The sequence below is a fragment of the Girardinichthys multiradiatus genome, chromosome 6, assembly GCF_021462225.1.
Source record: "Girardinichthys multiradiatus isolate DD_20200921_A chromosome 6, DD_fGirMul_XY1, whole genome shotgun sequence".
Classification (NCBI taxonomy): Eukaryota; Metazoa; Chordata; class Actinopteri; order Cyprinodontiformes; family Goodeidae; genus Girardinichthys; species Girardinichthys multiradiatus.
The window spans coordinates 579,077-596,030 of record NC_061799.1 but is presented as its reverse complement, the minus strand read 5'-3'; the positions used below and the strand labels follow the sequence as shown (position 1 = coordinate 596,030).

The window sequence follows — 16,954 nt, the reverse complement described above, 5'->3', positions numbered from 1 at the left end:
CATTATGGAAAATAATGAACTTTATCACAATATGCTAATATTTTGAGAAGGACCTGTATATGATGAACACTTCCATTTTTAGAACAGATGAGGAGCAGGAAATATATATATATATATATATTCAGGATGAGATAGACACTATGCTTAAAATTAGCACAGAACACAACATGTGCATCTTGTACTTGCCCTACAATGGCGATACGTGATGTGCGTCATTCACTGCGCAGCCCGCTGTGCTCCTGTGTTTTCTCTGGTTAGGAACCACGGCGGAGAAGAGGCTTATTTTGAAATCCCCGACAGGATGTGTGTCTTGTTTTGGCTGAAGTAGAGAGGTCCACCTGCTGCAGCAGAGCTGGAGCAGCGCTGATCCGCTGATTGAGGAGGCAGACCTGATGACTGAATGAACGGAGCCCTGCTCCCAGTAGCTGGAGAGAGACTTGAACACTGTTCTGCTTTAAATACGCCGCGCATTTTTGCTTCAGAATGATTTTATCACTGACATGTGTGGTGGATTTTTGTCCTGATATCTTTAATTGAAGCGCAGAAATATTGCCGAAGGTGCCACAGCGGACATATCTGTTCTACTGGCGGCGACCCCCGCATGTCCACTTTGTCAGATGATGGAGGCTGGCCTGTAAGGATCTAATTCTACGAGGGCCAGGGGGTGGGCGGACAGGGGCTTGGCAGGAATTTCGCCAAAATTACGACGACAATCAAGTACAGTGCACTGTCTCCCGGTACCGGGGGAGACCACCGGGCGCTCGTTATGTCTCGCGCCAAGGAGCGGCTGAAATCTGGAAAGGAGACCAAGGACAGCGTCACTCTGCTGCCGTGCTTTTATTTTGTGGAGGTAATCTATCTATCTATCTATCTATCTATCTATCTATCTATCTATCTATCTATCTATCTATCTATCTATCTATCTATCTATCTATCTATCTATCTACTCTATCTATCTATCTATCTATCTATCTATCTATCTATCTATCTATCTATCTATCTATCTATCTATCTACTCTATCTATCTATCTATCTATCTATCTATCTATCTATCTATCTATCTATCTATCTATCTATCTATCTATCTATCTATCTATCTATCTATCTATCTATCTATCTATCTATCTATCTATCTATCTATCTATCTATCTATCTATCTATCTATCATGCTGTATTCTGATTAATTAGGCTGTATTTTTATTGTTACATTATTCACATGCTGATACTGACAGATGCCAGTCAGGCTTCTCATACACATCTAGTCACATTTGGCCTACAGTGTAGGCAGGTAAGCTCACTGATGTGTGGGGACTGCCGATTATGTCTCAAAACCCATCCCCCTCTATATGTTATTCTGTTTGTGTAAAAAATGGACTCATGCAGGTTAGAAGTTCTGCAGGTCGATCTCACTAACACTGATGGTAATGCTTCCAGTGACTCTGCAGTCTTTTGCAGAAAATTATTATTCATCCATTATACCACAGTTTTGTGTGGCAGGGCCCAAAAATATTGAGGCAAATATTTTCAGCTGCATTTCTTTCATTTTTGTGGCATTTAACAGCGATGTGCTCACAGAACAAATGAGAGACAGTCTTACTGCAATGCTGCATTAATGCACTTTAGGGCCTGTATCCATTTAATCATCTGCATTAGACATTCATTCTCACAATTTTAGGTTTAGCCATTTTCCTAGTAATCACTGACTTTCAGTGTAATTGTTTTTTTCTCTTGGCCTGAAGCCTGTAGTGATGCTGCATTTGGTTTATTCGCCTCCAGACTGTTGAACAGCCATCCAGCAGGCTCATCACTTCTCTCCCCTTTTAGCATTTTTATGATGAAAAATATTAAATAACATTATATTGCTTCTTTACTGACATCTTCTTTACCACTTTGTACATTCACACAAGGGTTACTGTTGGAGGTGTGATGTCAAATAAAGCGAATGAAATGAATTGCATCATGCTGTAACTGTTCTGCTTTATTTTACCATGCAGCAGTATTCAGAATGAAAAAAAAAGACAAACAACAAACTGAGCAAAAAACAAAAGGGTTGAGAAAATACTTTTTCATTCGGAAATGCAGAAATCCAAAGATATTATTTATTGTATAAAAAACTAAAATGAAGCCAAATTGGGAAAACTTTGTCTAAATAAAGTCCACAGTTGCTGTTTTCATTAGATTGAAATGGAAATACAGCAGCTAATAAAAAAAAAACTTAATATAATGGGTAGAGTAGTTGTACAAAAATTGTTTGATTACAGTGTCCTTCTTCCACATGTTGATGTGCCCCTGGGCAAGGCACAACCCCAACTTGCTTACCGATCTGTGTATCAGTGTATTGCTATGAGTGCGAATGTGGCCCTAATGTAAAGCGATTTGCGTGGTTGGTATGACTAGAAAAGTGCAACATCAACTCAGTCTATTTACTATTTATTTGATGATTAGCAATTGTGACCACCTCTATAAAAGCAGGACCTTTGGCAGTTAATTCACCTGGAACATACAGCTTGGTGAAGCCCAATGTCAGTGCAGAAAGACATCAGCAATGACATTTAAAGTAGATGTTGTTACATGTGAAGTTTGGGAAGGGTTATTAGGCTATTTCCAAACTATATGTGCATCATTCTACAGAGAGAACCTCAACTTTCTGAACTCAGTTCTCAGCTCCAACATAAACTAGTTCTTGATTTATCATAATGTTTCTAAAATTAAATTTGTAAAATTATATGCAGGTCGTGACGTTTTTTTCTACTTAACATATTGATAATGTCATTGCCAAACATTTGTAACCTTATGCCTGTTTTTTCTCTCCTGTTGTCTTTGCTTACATAAACTGTATGTCTGTTTAAGCTGGGGACAGTCTACATGACTTTCACAGTTGGCAGAGATTTGGAAAAGACTAAGTGTTCACACTAAAAGACATTAACAACTTCAGCTGCTAAGGGTTTCTAGACTGCAGACATTTTTAGACCACCATAAGCCAACTCAGCGCACCAAATTCTCATTGCATCTTTCATGAAGGGCGACAGGTTGAAGGAACAAACATACCAGTAGGTGGCAATAATAGAATACAGGTCCTTCTCAAAATATTAGCATATTGTGATAAAGTTCATTATTTTCCATGGTGTCATGATGAAAATTTAACATTCATATATTTTAGATTCATTGCACACTAACGGAAATATTTCAGGTCTTTTATTGTCTTAATACGGATGATTTTGGCATACAGCTCATGAAAACCCAAAATTCCTATCTCACAAAATTAGCATATCATTAAAAGGGTCTCTAAATGAGCTATGAACCTAATCATCTGAATCAACGAGTTAACTCTAAACACCTGCAAAAGATTCCTGAGGCCTTTAAAACTCCCAGCCTGGTTCATCACTCAAAACCCCAATCATGGGTAAGACTGCCGACCTGACTGCTGTCCAGAAGGCCACTATTGATACCCTCAAGCAAGAGGGTAAGACACAGAAAGAAATTTCTGAACGAATAGGCTGTTCCCAGAGTGCTGTATCAAGGCACCTCAGTGGGAAGTCTGTGGGAAGGAAAAAGTGTGGCAGAAAACGCTGCACAACGAGAAGAGGTGACCGGACCCTGAGGAAGATTGTGGAGAAGGGCCGATTCCAGACCTTGGGGGACCTGCGGCAGCAGTGGACTGAGTCTGGAGTAGAAACATCCAGAGCCACCGTGCACAGGCGTGTGCAGGAAATGGGCTACAGGTGCCGCATTCCCCAGGTCAAGCCACTTTTGAACCAGAAACAGCGGCAGAAGCGCCTGACCTGGGCTACAGAGAAGCAGCACTGGACTGTTGCTCAGTGGTCCAAAGTACTTTTTTCGGATGAAAGCAAATTCTGCATGTCATTCGGAAATCAAGGTGCCAGAGTCTGGAGGAAGACTGGGGAGAAGGAAATGCCAAAATGCCAGAAGTCCAGTGTCAAGTACCCACAGTCAGTGATGGTCTGGGGTGCCGTGTCAGCTGCTGGTGTTGGTCCACTGTGTTTTATCAAGGGCAGGGTCAATGCAGCTAGCTATCAAGAGATTTTGGAGCACTTCATGCTTCCATCTGCTGAAAAGCTTTATGGAGATGAAGATTTCATTTTTCAGCACGACCTGGCACCTGCTCACAGTGCCAAAACCACTGGTAAATGGTTTACTGACCATGGTATCACTGTGCTCAATTGGCCTGCCAACTCTACTGACCTGAACCCCATAGAGAATCTGTGGGATATTGTGAAGAGAACGTTGAGAGACTCAAGACCCAACACTCTGGATGAGCTAAAGGCCGCTATCGAAGCATCCTGGGCCTCCATAAGACCTCAGCAGTGCCACAGGCTGATTGCCTCCATGCCACGCCGCATTGAAGCAGTCATTTCTGCAAAAGGATTCCCGACCAAGTATTGAGTGCATAACTGTACATGATTATTTGAAGGTTGACGTTTTTTGTATTAAAAACACTTTTCTTTTATTGGTCGGATGAAATATGCTAATTTTGTGAGATAGGAATTTTGGGTTTTCATGAGCTGTATGCCAAAATCATCCGTATTAAGACAATAAAAGACCTGAAATATTTCAGTTAGTGTGCAATGAATCTAAAATATATGAATGTTAAATTTTCATCATGACATTATGGAAAATAATGAACTTTATCACAATATGCTAATATTTTGAGAAGGACCTGTATATCCTCCGATTCATGGTTGGGTTTTATTTCTGCAGCACTCCCTCATAAAATCTTATCCAGCTGTTAGCTCCGTCACGCTCACTCAGGTCAGCAGATCAGTTACTGTATTTCGTCCCCAAGTTAAAGAGAAGGTTGAGAGGTGAGCAAGTGTTTTCAGTCGTTGTCCCAAAACTCTGACTCACTTCCTGGTAATAAAATCTTCTTTTAAAGCATATTTCTTCTTCTTGGCTTTAAACTTAGTTTGAAATGTTGGCTTTTATTGTTTTATTAATTGTTCTTATTGTTAATGTTTAATTTTGATTGATTTTATTGTTTTTAATCCTTCTAGAAAGTCTATTTTTGTGCTTAACTTTGTTCTTTTGTCATTGTTCTGCACTTTGGTAAGCACTGTTGTTTTTAAAGTACTTCCTTAGTAAAAATGTATTGTATTGTAAAATCAATTACATACTATTTAAAATGTTAAGTTTATCACACAAGTAAACATGTTTTAGATGGTGACTATTCTTTTTTACACTCATTGAGAGTTTGGAACTTATATTCAAGGTTTTGAGGTTGTTTGTGGATTTTGGAACATGACAGTCAACGTTGGCTGTAGTCTATTAATGTTATAAACCTGAAGAAGAGATGAAGTCATGTTTCAACTCCACGAACGGGGGTCGGATGTCCTTCCATTGTATAAAACATGCATGCACTGTATGATCGGGATTCATTCCCTGAGATATTATGTCTACCTTAGTGTGCACATGAAGTTAAACAGGGGGAGAGACATTGTGCAAGCAAATCCTGAGTCTCCTGTAAATCCTCAACACGGAGGAGTAGTTTTGTGGTCAGCCTCACATAAACTAACATGCAAAGTTTTCTAAAATGCAACAGTTTAAAATTTAAAGGTTGTGGTGAGACAACATTTAAATCAAATTTCTGCAAATCGTAACCAACAGAAGCAATTTTGCAAAGAGAAGTGAGCCATAATTCTTCCCCAATGCTATGCAAGAATGATAAGGTCATGCAAAAAATAACTTTTCATCATTGCTACTAAAAGCGGTTTTACAAATTTCTGCAGGGTGCACTTAGTTTTTCACACAGCATCTTTGATTCTTTCCATGGTATGAAATCTGTTGTATGTTTTGGTACCCATTAGACTGAATTTTAGAATCTGGTAAAGATAATTTAAATATATTATGTGAAACTGAAAGATGGTGTACTTACTTTTTCTTTAGCTTCATATGTTGTCATAGTAATTTTAACAGTGTTCAACTATTCACGGTTCTAAAATCAGTTTAGATAGGTTTGTTGTAACATTCCTTATGTAAAGGAAATCAGTAACTATATTCTGTAACAAGCAACACCAAGAAAACCCACTTGTCACAAAGAAAAAATGGTTTTAGGCTAATGTATAGCCTTCCACTGAATGCTCCATCTGCTGAGTTAATAAATGTTTCAATAGGAGATCATTTAGGCTTAATGCTGGTTAATAACAAATAGTACTGATGAAACCATCAATAATAAAGATACATACAACTTTGTAAAAACGATCAACTAAAATGAAGGAGATATCAGATTAATTTTTTAATGTTTACTGCAGAATTCTGCTGAAATCAGAAACTTTTGTAGTTGCCAACCTGGCTTTGAATAAATTTAAATTAAAATAACTCACAGCCCTAACAGACAAAATGTAACTATATACCCTTCATGCGTTTTGTGAGTGCCTCTTTTCTTCCAAAATACACCCCTATGCTTCAGCAGCCTGGTAGCAGGGTTTGTCCATCAGATAACTACTCCTAGCTCGTATTTACGGTAAGGCCATAACTGAAGCCTAGCCCTAATGGGGCTGAATGTGATACTGGAATTGGAATGAATGTGCACTGGCTCCCATAAAGTTGGAATAAAATGTTTCTCACCTCTTCTCATTGAGTTATCGTGACAATGACTGAAAAAGTGACCACAAAATAAAGAGGAATGTGTCTAAAAATAAAATCATTTTATTTTTGTGGTCAGTAGGATCTGAACTTGTATGGCTGGGTTTGACATTAGTATTAGTAGTACCATTAATGCCACTGGAACTAAAGTTGAATAGTATTACCATGCTGTGGATTCAAAAGCTGGATAATATGAAATTGCTTTGTGGCTGTATACACTCTCCGTTGCTCAGTTCTCCCACCAGATATCCCCCTGGTTTGCAAACCTGGTAATATTTGTTTTTGTTGGTATAGTATCTCATACAAGTGACAACAGCCAATCATTTATTTTCATCAATCAACAAAATGCCGTGAATGAACAAAAGAGAAATCTAAATCAAATCAATATTTGGTGTGACCACCCTTTGGCTTCAAAACAGCATCAATTCTTCTAGGTAGACTTGCACACAGTTTTTGAAGGAACTCGGGTGGTAGATTGTTCCAAACATCTTGGAGAACCAACCACAGATCTTCTGTGGATGGAGACTTTCTCACATCTTTCTGTCTCTTCATGCAATCCCAGACACATTCCATGATGTTAAGATCAGGGCTCTGTGGGGCCATACTATCACTTCCAGTAAGTCTTGTTCTTTATGCTGAAGATAGTTCTTATGATTTTATGGGTTCGCTCCCTTAGCATTTTGTAAATTGATAAAAAATAATCATTTATATTTCTGAAAGCATTCTTGGTTTACAGCATTTTTTCAACCCTACTTTAAACTTTTGCACAGAACTGTACATAATAGTACAAGGAAATGCATGAATTACAGTACTAAATGATATTGATTAATCATACTGAGAAACATACTATAGACATATGCAGCATTTTAACATGTTAATATATGTACAATGTACAGGTCTAATGATATAACAGCAGCAGGGGGTTATAGGAGGAGACAAGTCTGCTCAGTGTTCTTTTCTCGGTTTTGTCCTTAATCTCTCTCTCACCCACTGATTCCACACTATCCAGATTTGGTCCCACCGGAGAGTCGACTTTCCTGACCCGTATGTTGATGGATCTCTAGGTTTGATGGACTCCAGCACACCTCAGTGAAGAAGAGGGTGTTGGCTACCGCAGTAGGATAGAAGCCCTATAGAAGTTTATAACACAAACTGTCTCTGACTATTTCTGTGAAGTGCATCAGTCATAGACTGTTACAAAGTATTAGATACTTGTAAAGTGGAAGGACATTTTTTAAATTTGTGGACTGAATTTTTATGTATTCAGCCCTCTTTACACTGATATTCCAAAACAATCCAGTGGAACCAAACACCTTCAGAAGTCACCTAAAATAGAAAATAGAACAGTGCTTACAATGTGTGTACTGCAACCTCAGTATGAATCCAGTATGGTACGAGAACACCTGTGCAGAAACAGCATCATGAAGACCAAGAAAGATAGCAGAAAGGTTAAAGAGTAAATTATTGAGAAGTTCAAAGCAGAGTTAGGTTATTAACAATATACCAAGCTTTGAACATATTTCTTTCAGAAGCTGGTCAGGGTTGACAGGAATGTGAATGAAGTTGAACACAGGGCAAATCTGAAAGAAAACCTTTTAGAGGCTGCAAAACACTTAAGACTGAGGCAAAGCGTCATATTTGAGCAGGATAATCACTATAAACATAAAGCTAGAGCCACAATGGAATTATTAAGTTCAAACCATATTCATGTGTTAGAAGGACCCAGTCAAAGTCCAGACCAAATTCATTAAATGTTATTTTTTAATAAGTATCAAAAATAAAGTTCACAGACACACTCCAGTCAGTCTGACTGAGGCTGGGCTTATCTTACAAAGAATAAATAAAAATAGCAGTCTCTCGATGTGCAAAGCCCTTAGAGACATTCCCTAACGAACGTCCGCGGTGGCGCAGTATGTAGCACTGCGTCCCTGTGATGGACTGGTTCCCTGTCCAGAAAGTACTGTGCCTCCTGCCCAATGACTGCTGGAGATAAGCATCAGCTTCAAGGACAAGTTGGTATGGACAATGGATGGATGGACTTTTCAGATTCTTATTGTATAAGTAGTAAAAACCATTTATCATTTTCCTTCTATATCACAGCTATTTGCAACTTAGTGTTAATCCATTTTATAAAATCTCAACAAAATACACTGAGGTTTGTGATTGCAATGTGACACAAGTATAGTTTCTTGCAAAGTATTAATACTCCTGAACTTTTTCACATTGAGTCTTTTTTTTAAATTGCTTTGTCTTTGTACTATTTTTTAGTGGACTTTCTGCCTGAGGCCATAACGTGTCTAATTTCAAGTAACTCTTTCCAGATGCAGTAGTCCATGTGCCCAGCAACTTAAATGCTGTGGCCGAGAATAGACTGGGTAAACTGCAGATGAGTGACGAATTAGTAACATGTTTGCTGAGTTAATGCTTGCCTAGAAATGTTACTGTGTTATCTGTGCTTCCAAAAAATACTGTCCTTTTGTCTTCCTTTTACAAAAATAAAATTTTTGTTTAGATGCTACCTTAAAATTATGTTCTTTTTCAGTTCTACAGTCCTAGCTTTCAGAAATGCTAATTTCTCAATTTGCCTCCTTCTGTCCACAGCAAAGCTGTGCTTGTGTCTCACACACTGCCACACTATCATACCCACTAACTGGCTGCTAGGCAACATGGCGTTCTGAATGGGGTGTATTTTTATATGTGTGCTTATGGCTACAGACGTTATGAGGAGGAAAGCATTCTTAATGCAGCCTGTTTTCTGCTGCACGGTCACAAGAAAGGCTTTGGTTAAATTATCATTAGGTATTCATATCTTCAGTTGAGTTCTGTGTTCTTAATAATAAAATATTAAACAATGATAAGCCTTTCTTCTAAATTCAGATAACTGGTGTTTCTACATATGCATATGGTGGAGAATATGCCTGCATGCAGTATCCTTCCCTGGTAACTTCAGCATGTGAGTTGATTTAGGGCAATAAATTAGGGCAAGAGCTTCATTGCAATGCAGCACAGTATAACCTGGCAGCAGTGGGAGTATTTTAGTGTGAAGAGTATTACATCATCATTTGATTATCATTCTATTAGGTATACATGAATGTGAGGAAACAGAATATGGTTACTAAAAAAAATAAAAAATACACCTCAAGAATAAATGGTCCAATTTGGATATAATTTGTTCCACCTACAGACCACCAATGGGTATGTAGGTGGACCTGTCCTCCACTCTCCCCACCTTTACCCAGTATGTTACCTGCTGCACATGAGACAATGAAACACTGGACTTAATGTATCCCAACACCAAGGGGGCATACAGCTTATCAGCCCCACACCCCCATCCTCTTTTTCCTGGGGGACTCTGATTCGAACCTGGTTCAGCAGCCTGTGTATAAACCACTTGTACATAGAGAACCACCTGTGACATGCACAGTCAAGAGATGGTCTGAGGAGACTGAAGAAGCTCCACTGTGTGGGAAGGGCTACATCTTCCTCATGGGGAGGACAATGGCAGGATCACAGACTGCATCACTGACTACATTAACCTCTGTGTGCAATACTGTGCCCCTCATTAGGTACAGTGTTTCTCCAGTAACAAACCCCATATCAATCAAGAAATAAATGGTAAATAGTAAATGGCTTGTACTTGTATGGCTCTTTATCAAGTCCCCAAAGACCCCAAAGCACTTCACACTACATTCAGTCATCCACCCATTCATATACACATTCACACACTGACCTTGGTAAGCTATATTTTAGCCACAGCTGCCCTGAGGCACACTGACAAAAGTGAGGCTGCTATACACAGGTGCCACCGAGCCCTCTGACCACCATCAGTGGTCAAAGTTCTCCTCAAGAAGAGGAAGGGAGCCTTTATATCAGGAGACAAGGAGGAGCTGAGAGCTGTGCAGAAGTAACTAAGAAGGAAGATTTGGAATGGGAAAAACATCTACAGGAAGAATTTCAGTACGGCAAACCATCCGGCGCCTCAGGAGGGGGAAGCAGTGCTTCGCCAACACCGTTTACAGTGGGGTTGGGGAGCTGCTGAACTCGACTGTGGACATTATCAGGCAGTGGAAGGAGTACTTCGAGGATCTCCTCAATCCTGCCATCACGCATTCCCTGGTGGAAGAAGAGGCTGGGGACGTAAGGTTGGACTCTTTCATCTCCCAGGCTGAAGTCAACGAGGTGGTTAAAAAGCTCTACAGTGACAGGGCTTCGGGGGTGATGGGGATCCGCCATGAGTACCTCAAGTCTCTGGATGTTGTGGGGCTGTCATGGTTGACACGCCTCTTCAACATTGCGTGGCGGACGGGGACAGTGCCTTTGGATTGGCAGACTGGGGTGGTGGTCCCCTTACATAAGAAGGGTGATCGGAGGGTGTGTTCCAACTACATTCGACTGTGTCCCTCGTGGTGCCCTTTGGGGGGTGCTTCAGGAGTACGGAGTCGGGGGCCCTTTATCAGGGGCCATCCGGTCCCTGTACGAGCGGAGGAGGAGTTTGGTCCGCATTGCCAGCACTAAGTCGGACCTGTTCCCGGGGCATGTTGGACTCTGGCAGGGCTGCCCTTTGTCACCAGTCCTGTTCATAACTTTTATGGACAAAATTTCTAGGCAAAGCGAAGGGCCGGAAGGGGTTCGGGGACCAGTGGATTTTGTCTCTTCTTTTTGCAGATGACGTTGTCCTGCTGGCCCCCTCTAGCCAAGACCTACAGCATGCTGGTGAAGCGGCTGGGGTGAAGATCAGCTCCTCCATGGTACTCGACCGGAAAAGGGTGATTTGTCGTTTGCAGGTTGGAGGGGAGTTTCTGCTCCAAGTGGAGGAGTTGAAGTATCTCGGGGTCTTGTTCACGAGTGAGGGAAGAATGGAGCAGGAGATTGATAGACGGATCGGTGCGGCAGCCACAGTAATGGGGACCCTGTGCTGGTCCGTTGTGGTGAAGAGAGAGCTGAATCGAAAAAAAAAATATTTCACTTTCCAGGATGATCTATGTTCCGACCCTCATGTATGGTTTAGCTAGGCCACTCGAAAGGATTGTTTTTTTTTCTTTTAGTCATTCATAGGATGGCTTTCTGTCAATCATTTTCTATATCGCTTTTTCCATAGTGGGTCATGGGGAAGCTGTCTATGGGCGGGAGGCAGGGTACACCCTGGAGAGGTTGCCAGTCCATCGCAGGGCAACACACAAACATGCACACACTCATTCACACACCTAAGGTCAATTTAGAGAGACCAATTAGACCCATCCTGTCATGCCTTTGGACTGTGGTGTTTATCAAATAATTGTTCCGCTGCATAACCCAAGTGTGCTTGAGCTTAAGGTTGTAAGTTAATGGCTGGATATTCTCCTTTCATATTGTCCTTTCCACTAGAGGACAATTCATGGTTCCATCAAATACAGGAAGCCCTCCAGGTCCTGCAGCAAAGCAGCCCCAGATGCTCATAATACTTCCATTATGTTTGACTGTTGGTATAATGTGCCTTTTCAGAAATTCTATTTTAAATTTACACCAGATCCAAGAGGACACACACCTTCCACAAAGTTCCTCTTTTGTTTCATCAGTCTCAACTAAATATTTCCCAAAGTCTTGGGGATCCTGATAGTTTGTTGTTGTTTTTTTTTTTGGCAACGTGAGACAGGTCTTTGTGTTTTTTTTTGTTAGTGCTGGTTTTCTCCTTGGGATCATCAGTGCACTCTTGTAGTAATTTTGATAGGCTGGCTACTCCTGGGAAGTTTCACAACTGTTCCATGTTTTCTTTCACAAACCCCTAGTTTTGGATCAGTTTGTCATTGACCTCATGCAAGTTAATCTTAAGAGATCATGGGCATGTAAAACAGGTAGCTTATAAAGATCAAGTGGGTGTGGCCTACAGTTTACAGCACTGTGTATGTTTTGGCTGTATTTTCTGCTTTTGGCTAACCCCTGTATCACAGTCCTTATGGATGATGTCCAAAGGTCTATAAATGCAATTGTGTTCATCGTCAATGTTAATATGCATAATGTTCTGTTGATGTCATATTTAATGGACACTGTAGGTTTATCCTATATCGCTGCTCTCTCTTTACCTGCAGAGGTTTCTGCTTTTGTCTTTGCTGACCATACAACTTTCCTCCTGAAAGCGTTTGGCTGGTTCATGTGGTTAGCAGCTAGGTTTTGTTGCGCTTGAAGGTGACTGGGACGTCTTTCTTGATCAGTACCCTCTCAGTCCTAGGCGATGTAAAACTGTGTTTTCTATAGACAGTGACACTGGTTTTCCAGCAGTTTACAGTTAGTTTCAAGCTGTGGTTTTGGTGGCTTCCTGAAAGGTTAACACGATTGCATGACCTATACTTACATAAAGCTATTGGAACTGATGATCTTTGAATCTCATGTTCTTCAGAAATTACTCCAAGAACTTTCCCTGGTTGTGGGAAATTTTAAATTGATTTCTACTGAGTTCTTTAGACTTACTTAAAAGCATAATGTTGACCAAATGCAACAAACACAGTTTATAAACCAACACGTTACTCTGATGAGTTTTGATCATATTTCACATTTAAACATGATTAATTCAATGTTTATTGCATCTCTTACTTTCATCTAAATTCAACAACAACAAAAACACTCAAGATGAAAACCTGTTAGATTAAATTAATATTGCCATAAGACATTTTTCGGATTCTTTGTGTTACATTACAGCAGTCCAAAATGTTAATGGACAAAACATGATGTCGGAGTAGGAGAATGGAGATTTTGCTTACTTGAGGCTTATGGATTTAAGATAGTTCAGTCCAATCATACAGACAGATTCATTACATACATTCTAATTTGGTTCTAGTTATCAAACAATGCAATTAGGTTCCGTTTATTATTCAAATTGGTAAAAGAAAAGTTTTCTATTATGTAAACCCAGCCGATTGCATTGAGTCACTGATTTGCAGCATTCACTCCGATTTGAGAAGCACTAATCCAGGAGTAAATTTTATGTTAAAGAGAAAGTAGAGTTAATGGCAGAAGTAGCTCCTTCAGTGCCTTCTTCTGGAAGAGAAACACAGCTGAACAGATAAGCTCATGCCTTGAACATGTTCATATTTTTTACTGTGACAATCACCAACTTTTTTTGTGATCAGCAAAAATAATGTAGTGCAGAACTGTAAAGTGTACACATGGTTTTAAACATGATGTGCATTTGTATTCAAATTTATTTGAGTCCAAAGGTTGTGTATCCACCTTTTGCTGCGATTACTGTTGCAAGACATTTGGTGTATATGCCTTGCACATGTACAGACTCTTGATCTTTCTTCTTTTCATAAAAACTTCCAAGTTTATTCAGATTGGATGAGGCACTTCTGAAAAGCTCTGCCCCAGTCTCAAGTGTTTTGTGGCCTCAAACTGTTTTCTTTTCCAGTGTTGTCCTGTAGCTTCATTATTCCCATCATCATCATAGGACAATGTAGCCACCAGCATGTTTCCTTGTGTGGAGGGTGTGTTTACCTTCTTCACAGTTCTTCTATAAAGGGTGGATCTATTGAGTGCATGGCTAACAGTTGTACTGACAACAGATTGTCCCACATGTCCCATCTCTGCACTCCTCCAGAGTTAGCAGTTGACTCTTGGCTGCTTCCTGATTAATGCTTTCTTTGCCTGTCAGTTTAGGTGGACAGCCATGTCTTGGTAGGTTTGTGCCATTCCATTTTTAGATCATGGAAGAAATAGGGCTCTGTGAGATGTTCAAAGCTTGGGATATTGTTTAATAACATAGTCCTACTTTATACTTCTCCACTACTTTCTCTCTGACCTGTCTGTTGTGTTCCTTGGTCTTTATGATCCTGTTTGTTTATTAATGGTCTCAAACAAACCTATGAGGTTTGCTGTATTTACACTTAGAGAGGGATCAGCTGACCATTTGCTGCCCTTCAAGGGTTGCTAGATCTGGGCCGTTTCCCTTCCACCTTAAGTGTGTATGTGGCGGCCATTTCCCGTTGGCATGCCGGGTTCAGTGGTTGCTCTGTTGCTTTTCTTTCTGCTCTCGGTGGAGGAGGACGCTTTTTATCTGTCTCGCGCACCCTCCCATATCTGCTCTGCTTTAGCTATGTGTCTTGTTTTTCTTTTTTGGAGCCTCTCTTTGCATATCTTCCAAATTCTGATTTATAGATTTGATCAGCCGGTCTCTCAATGCAATTGATCAAATTTTCTCGGCAAGAAGACAGAGTGAAGTCCAGATGGGACATTTTTCTCTGGATACATGATGGACTCCTGGGAGATGTGGAGGATTGTGTGTTTGTCGATAATGTCAGTCGAGGATGTCGAAGATGTGTACACAATTGGATGTTTGGTAACAGGATTTCTGCTTTTTGGAGTTGGCAGTTACCTGGCATATCAAGAAATTCGGAAAACGTCAGCAGCTGTTCTGGCCATTGTAAGGCTGCCTGGCATGTATGATGGGATCTGCAGATTGATCAACACTCAGACTGAGATGTTACGTGAGCTGAATCGCAGATGATGTGATCCTTACAAAGTATCGCAGGCAGGTTGCGGTTCCTGGACTCAGGGGTGAAATGGGATAAATGTTGGACAATGTTGTTCGCTCGGATCTGGCGGAAAGGACTTGGAATTTGGCTGTTTGGATTCGCCATTGAGAAGCACCAGCGAGACTCTCAAGGCTGGTGGAAAACTAAGAGTCGGCCTAACCCAAAACAATAGTTGTTATCTGAATCTGGCTCCCTTGTATGGCCTTGGATGGATGGTTATCTTCAACTTCTCCTGGAAGTTATGTAAACAAGATGCTCGGCTCCCTCTGCCCCCTCCCTTTCCTGAGGACATCTGTGGACCTGCTCAGAACTGTGTGGCCGGTTGATGAACATTCCAACGTACCATCAAGGACAATGGCCTCTGGGACAGTGCTTCATAGACTTACTTGAACACACTCACATGCACACACACACATCCCCAAGATAAACATATGCAGCCCCTCACACCACCTTCACCGGATCTTCTGCATGATGTTGCTTTGTATTTGTGTTGCTTTAAATCGTTACTTATTTATGTGTTGATTACCCCTGCTGAGGTTTTCTATCTTACTTTACCTAAATGTGTGATTTCATTACTTTTCATAGATTTTCAGAAGGATTAACAGCAAAAGCCAAATATTAGTGGATGTAAGAGTCCAGCAGGAGGGCGACGAGAAGACTTGGTTTGGGAACATTGAGTACAGGCCGTGACATAATCTGTGACATCTTTGACCAGAGATGTCCTCCAAAACTGACTCTGGACCATCTGCAACGTCCTGCTGATACCAGAATGACAGAACAGACGTGAATTATGGCATGAATTAAGTACCTTGGGTACGAGGCGCTCCGGGACAAATCACCGGTCAGGTGGGCATGAAGTTGGGATAGGGAGGTCTTTGGTGGCATCTCTTTTTTTTTTTTACCGTGTCCTGTCTGGCAGAGTATCGCTCAGAATTGTTGTCTGAGTGCCAAGAAAACCTGCGTGGGATCTGTCGCTGGTGCTTGCAGCCCGTCAGTCTTCCCTGTTTGAACCCATTATGGGGGATGGATTTCAAGTGGCTCTCCCTCCCATGGCCGCCTTCCTGTTGGCCATGGCTTCTACAAAACGGGTGGGACAACTGCATGCTCTGTCTGTTTCTGAGCCATGTTGTCAGTGGAACTAGTGTTACAAATGGCTTCGTTGTTCCGAAGGTGACTGCAATGGCTGGCATTGCCCTGCCCCTCCAGCTTTCCCGTTTCAATCCTGGGACCCCCTCTGAGCCTCTTTGCCCCTGGAGGCATATGTCCGCCCCACAGCAACCATTCGGCAGACAGACAGCCTCTTTGTCTGTTAGCGTCAGCGGGTGGCGCGTTGGATTGTGAAGGTAATTTCTGTGGTCTACTCTTTGGAACAGGCCATGCCAGGTGGTGCGCGTTGCCACTCCACTAGGAGCCTGTCCACCTCAGGGGCTGCTATGACCAGGGTGCAGCTAAGGTAATTTGTGAGGCAGCTTTCTGGACGGTACCAAGCACCATTGCCAGGTTCTACAGAGTGAACATGGCCACGCCCCGTCACCCAAGGGGCGTCCTGGAGAAACCACCTTCTGTGTCCCACTGAGGTGGGTGCTGTGGTTGCCATGTTCCTGTGGGTTTCATTTTTGTTGATATACGTCATCCAGTGCTTGAAGCACTGCATCTGGTGGTCAGTACGGATGAAATAGAACGAAGGTTATGAGTGTAACTACGGTTCTATGAATCCTGGATGATCGCCAGATCGGTCTCCGTGTGCTCGCGAGAAGCTTGTCGGGACTGACCTCCTGGTGACATATAGACTCACGTGATCACCGGTAGTTTACAGGTGACTTTGTTGTTGAATGCGCAATAATGATCAT

At 41.4% G+C, this 16,954-nt stretch overlaps 1 protein-coding gene across 1 annotated transcript in view; it reads left to right on the top strand.

Annotated features, from left to right (window-relative positions):
* The first annotated feature begins 237 nt into the window (after positions 1 to 237).
* Positions 238 to 16,954, top strand: part of LOC124869526 (phospholipid phosphatase-related protein type 4-like) — a 64,176-nt gene continuing 47,459 nt past the window's right edge. Inside the window, exon 1 of the mRNA XM_047367415.1 lies at positions 238 to 850. Within this exon, the coding sequence (XP_047223371.1) occupies positions 767 to 850 (84 nt within the window). The 5' untranslated portion in view covers positions 238 to 766. The remainder of the gene's footprint in view (positions 851 to 16,954) is intronic.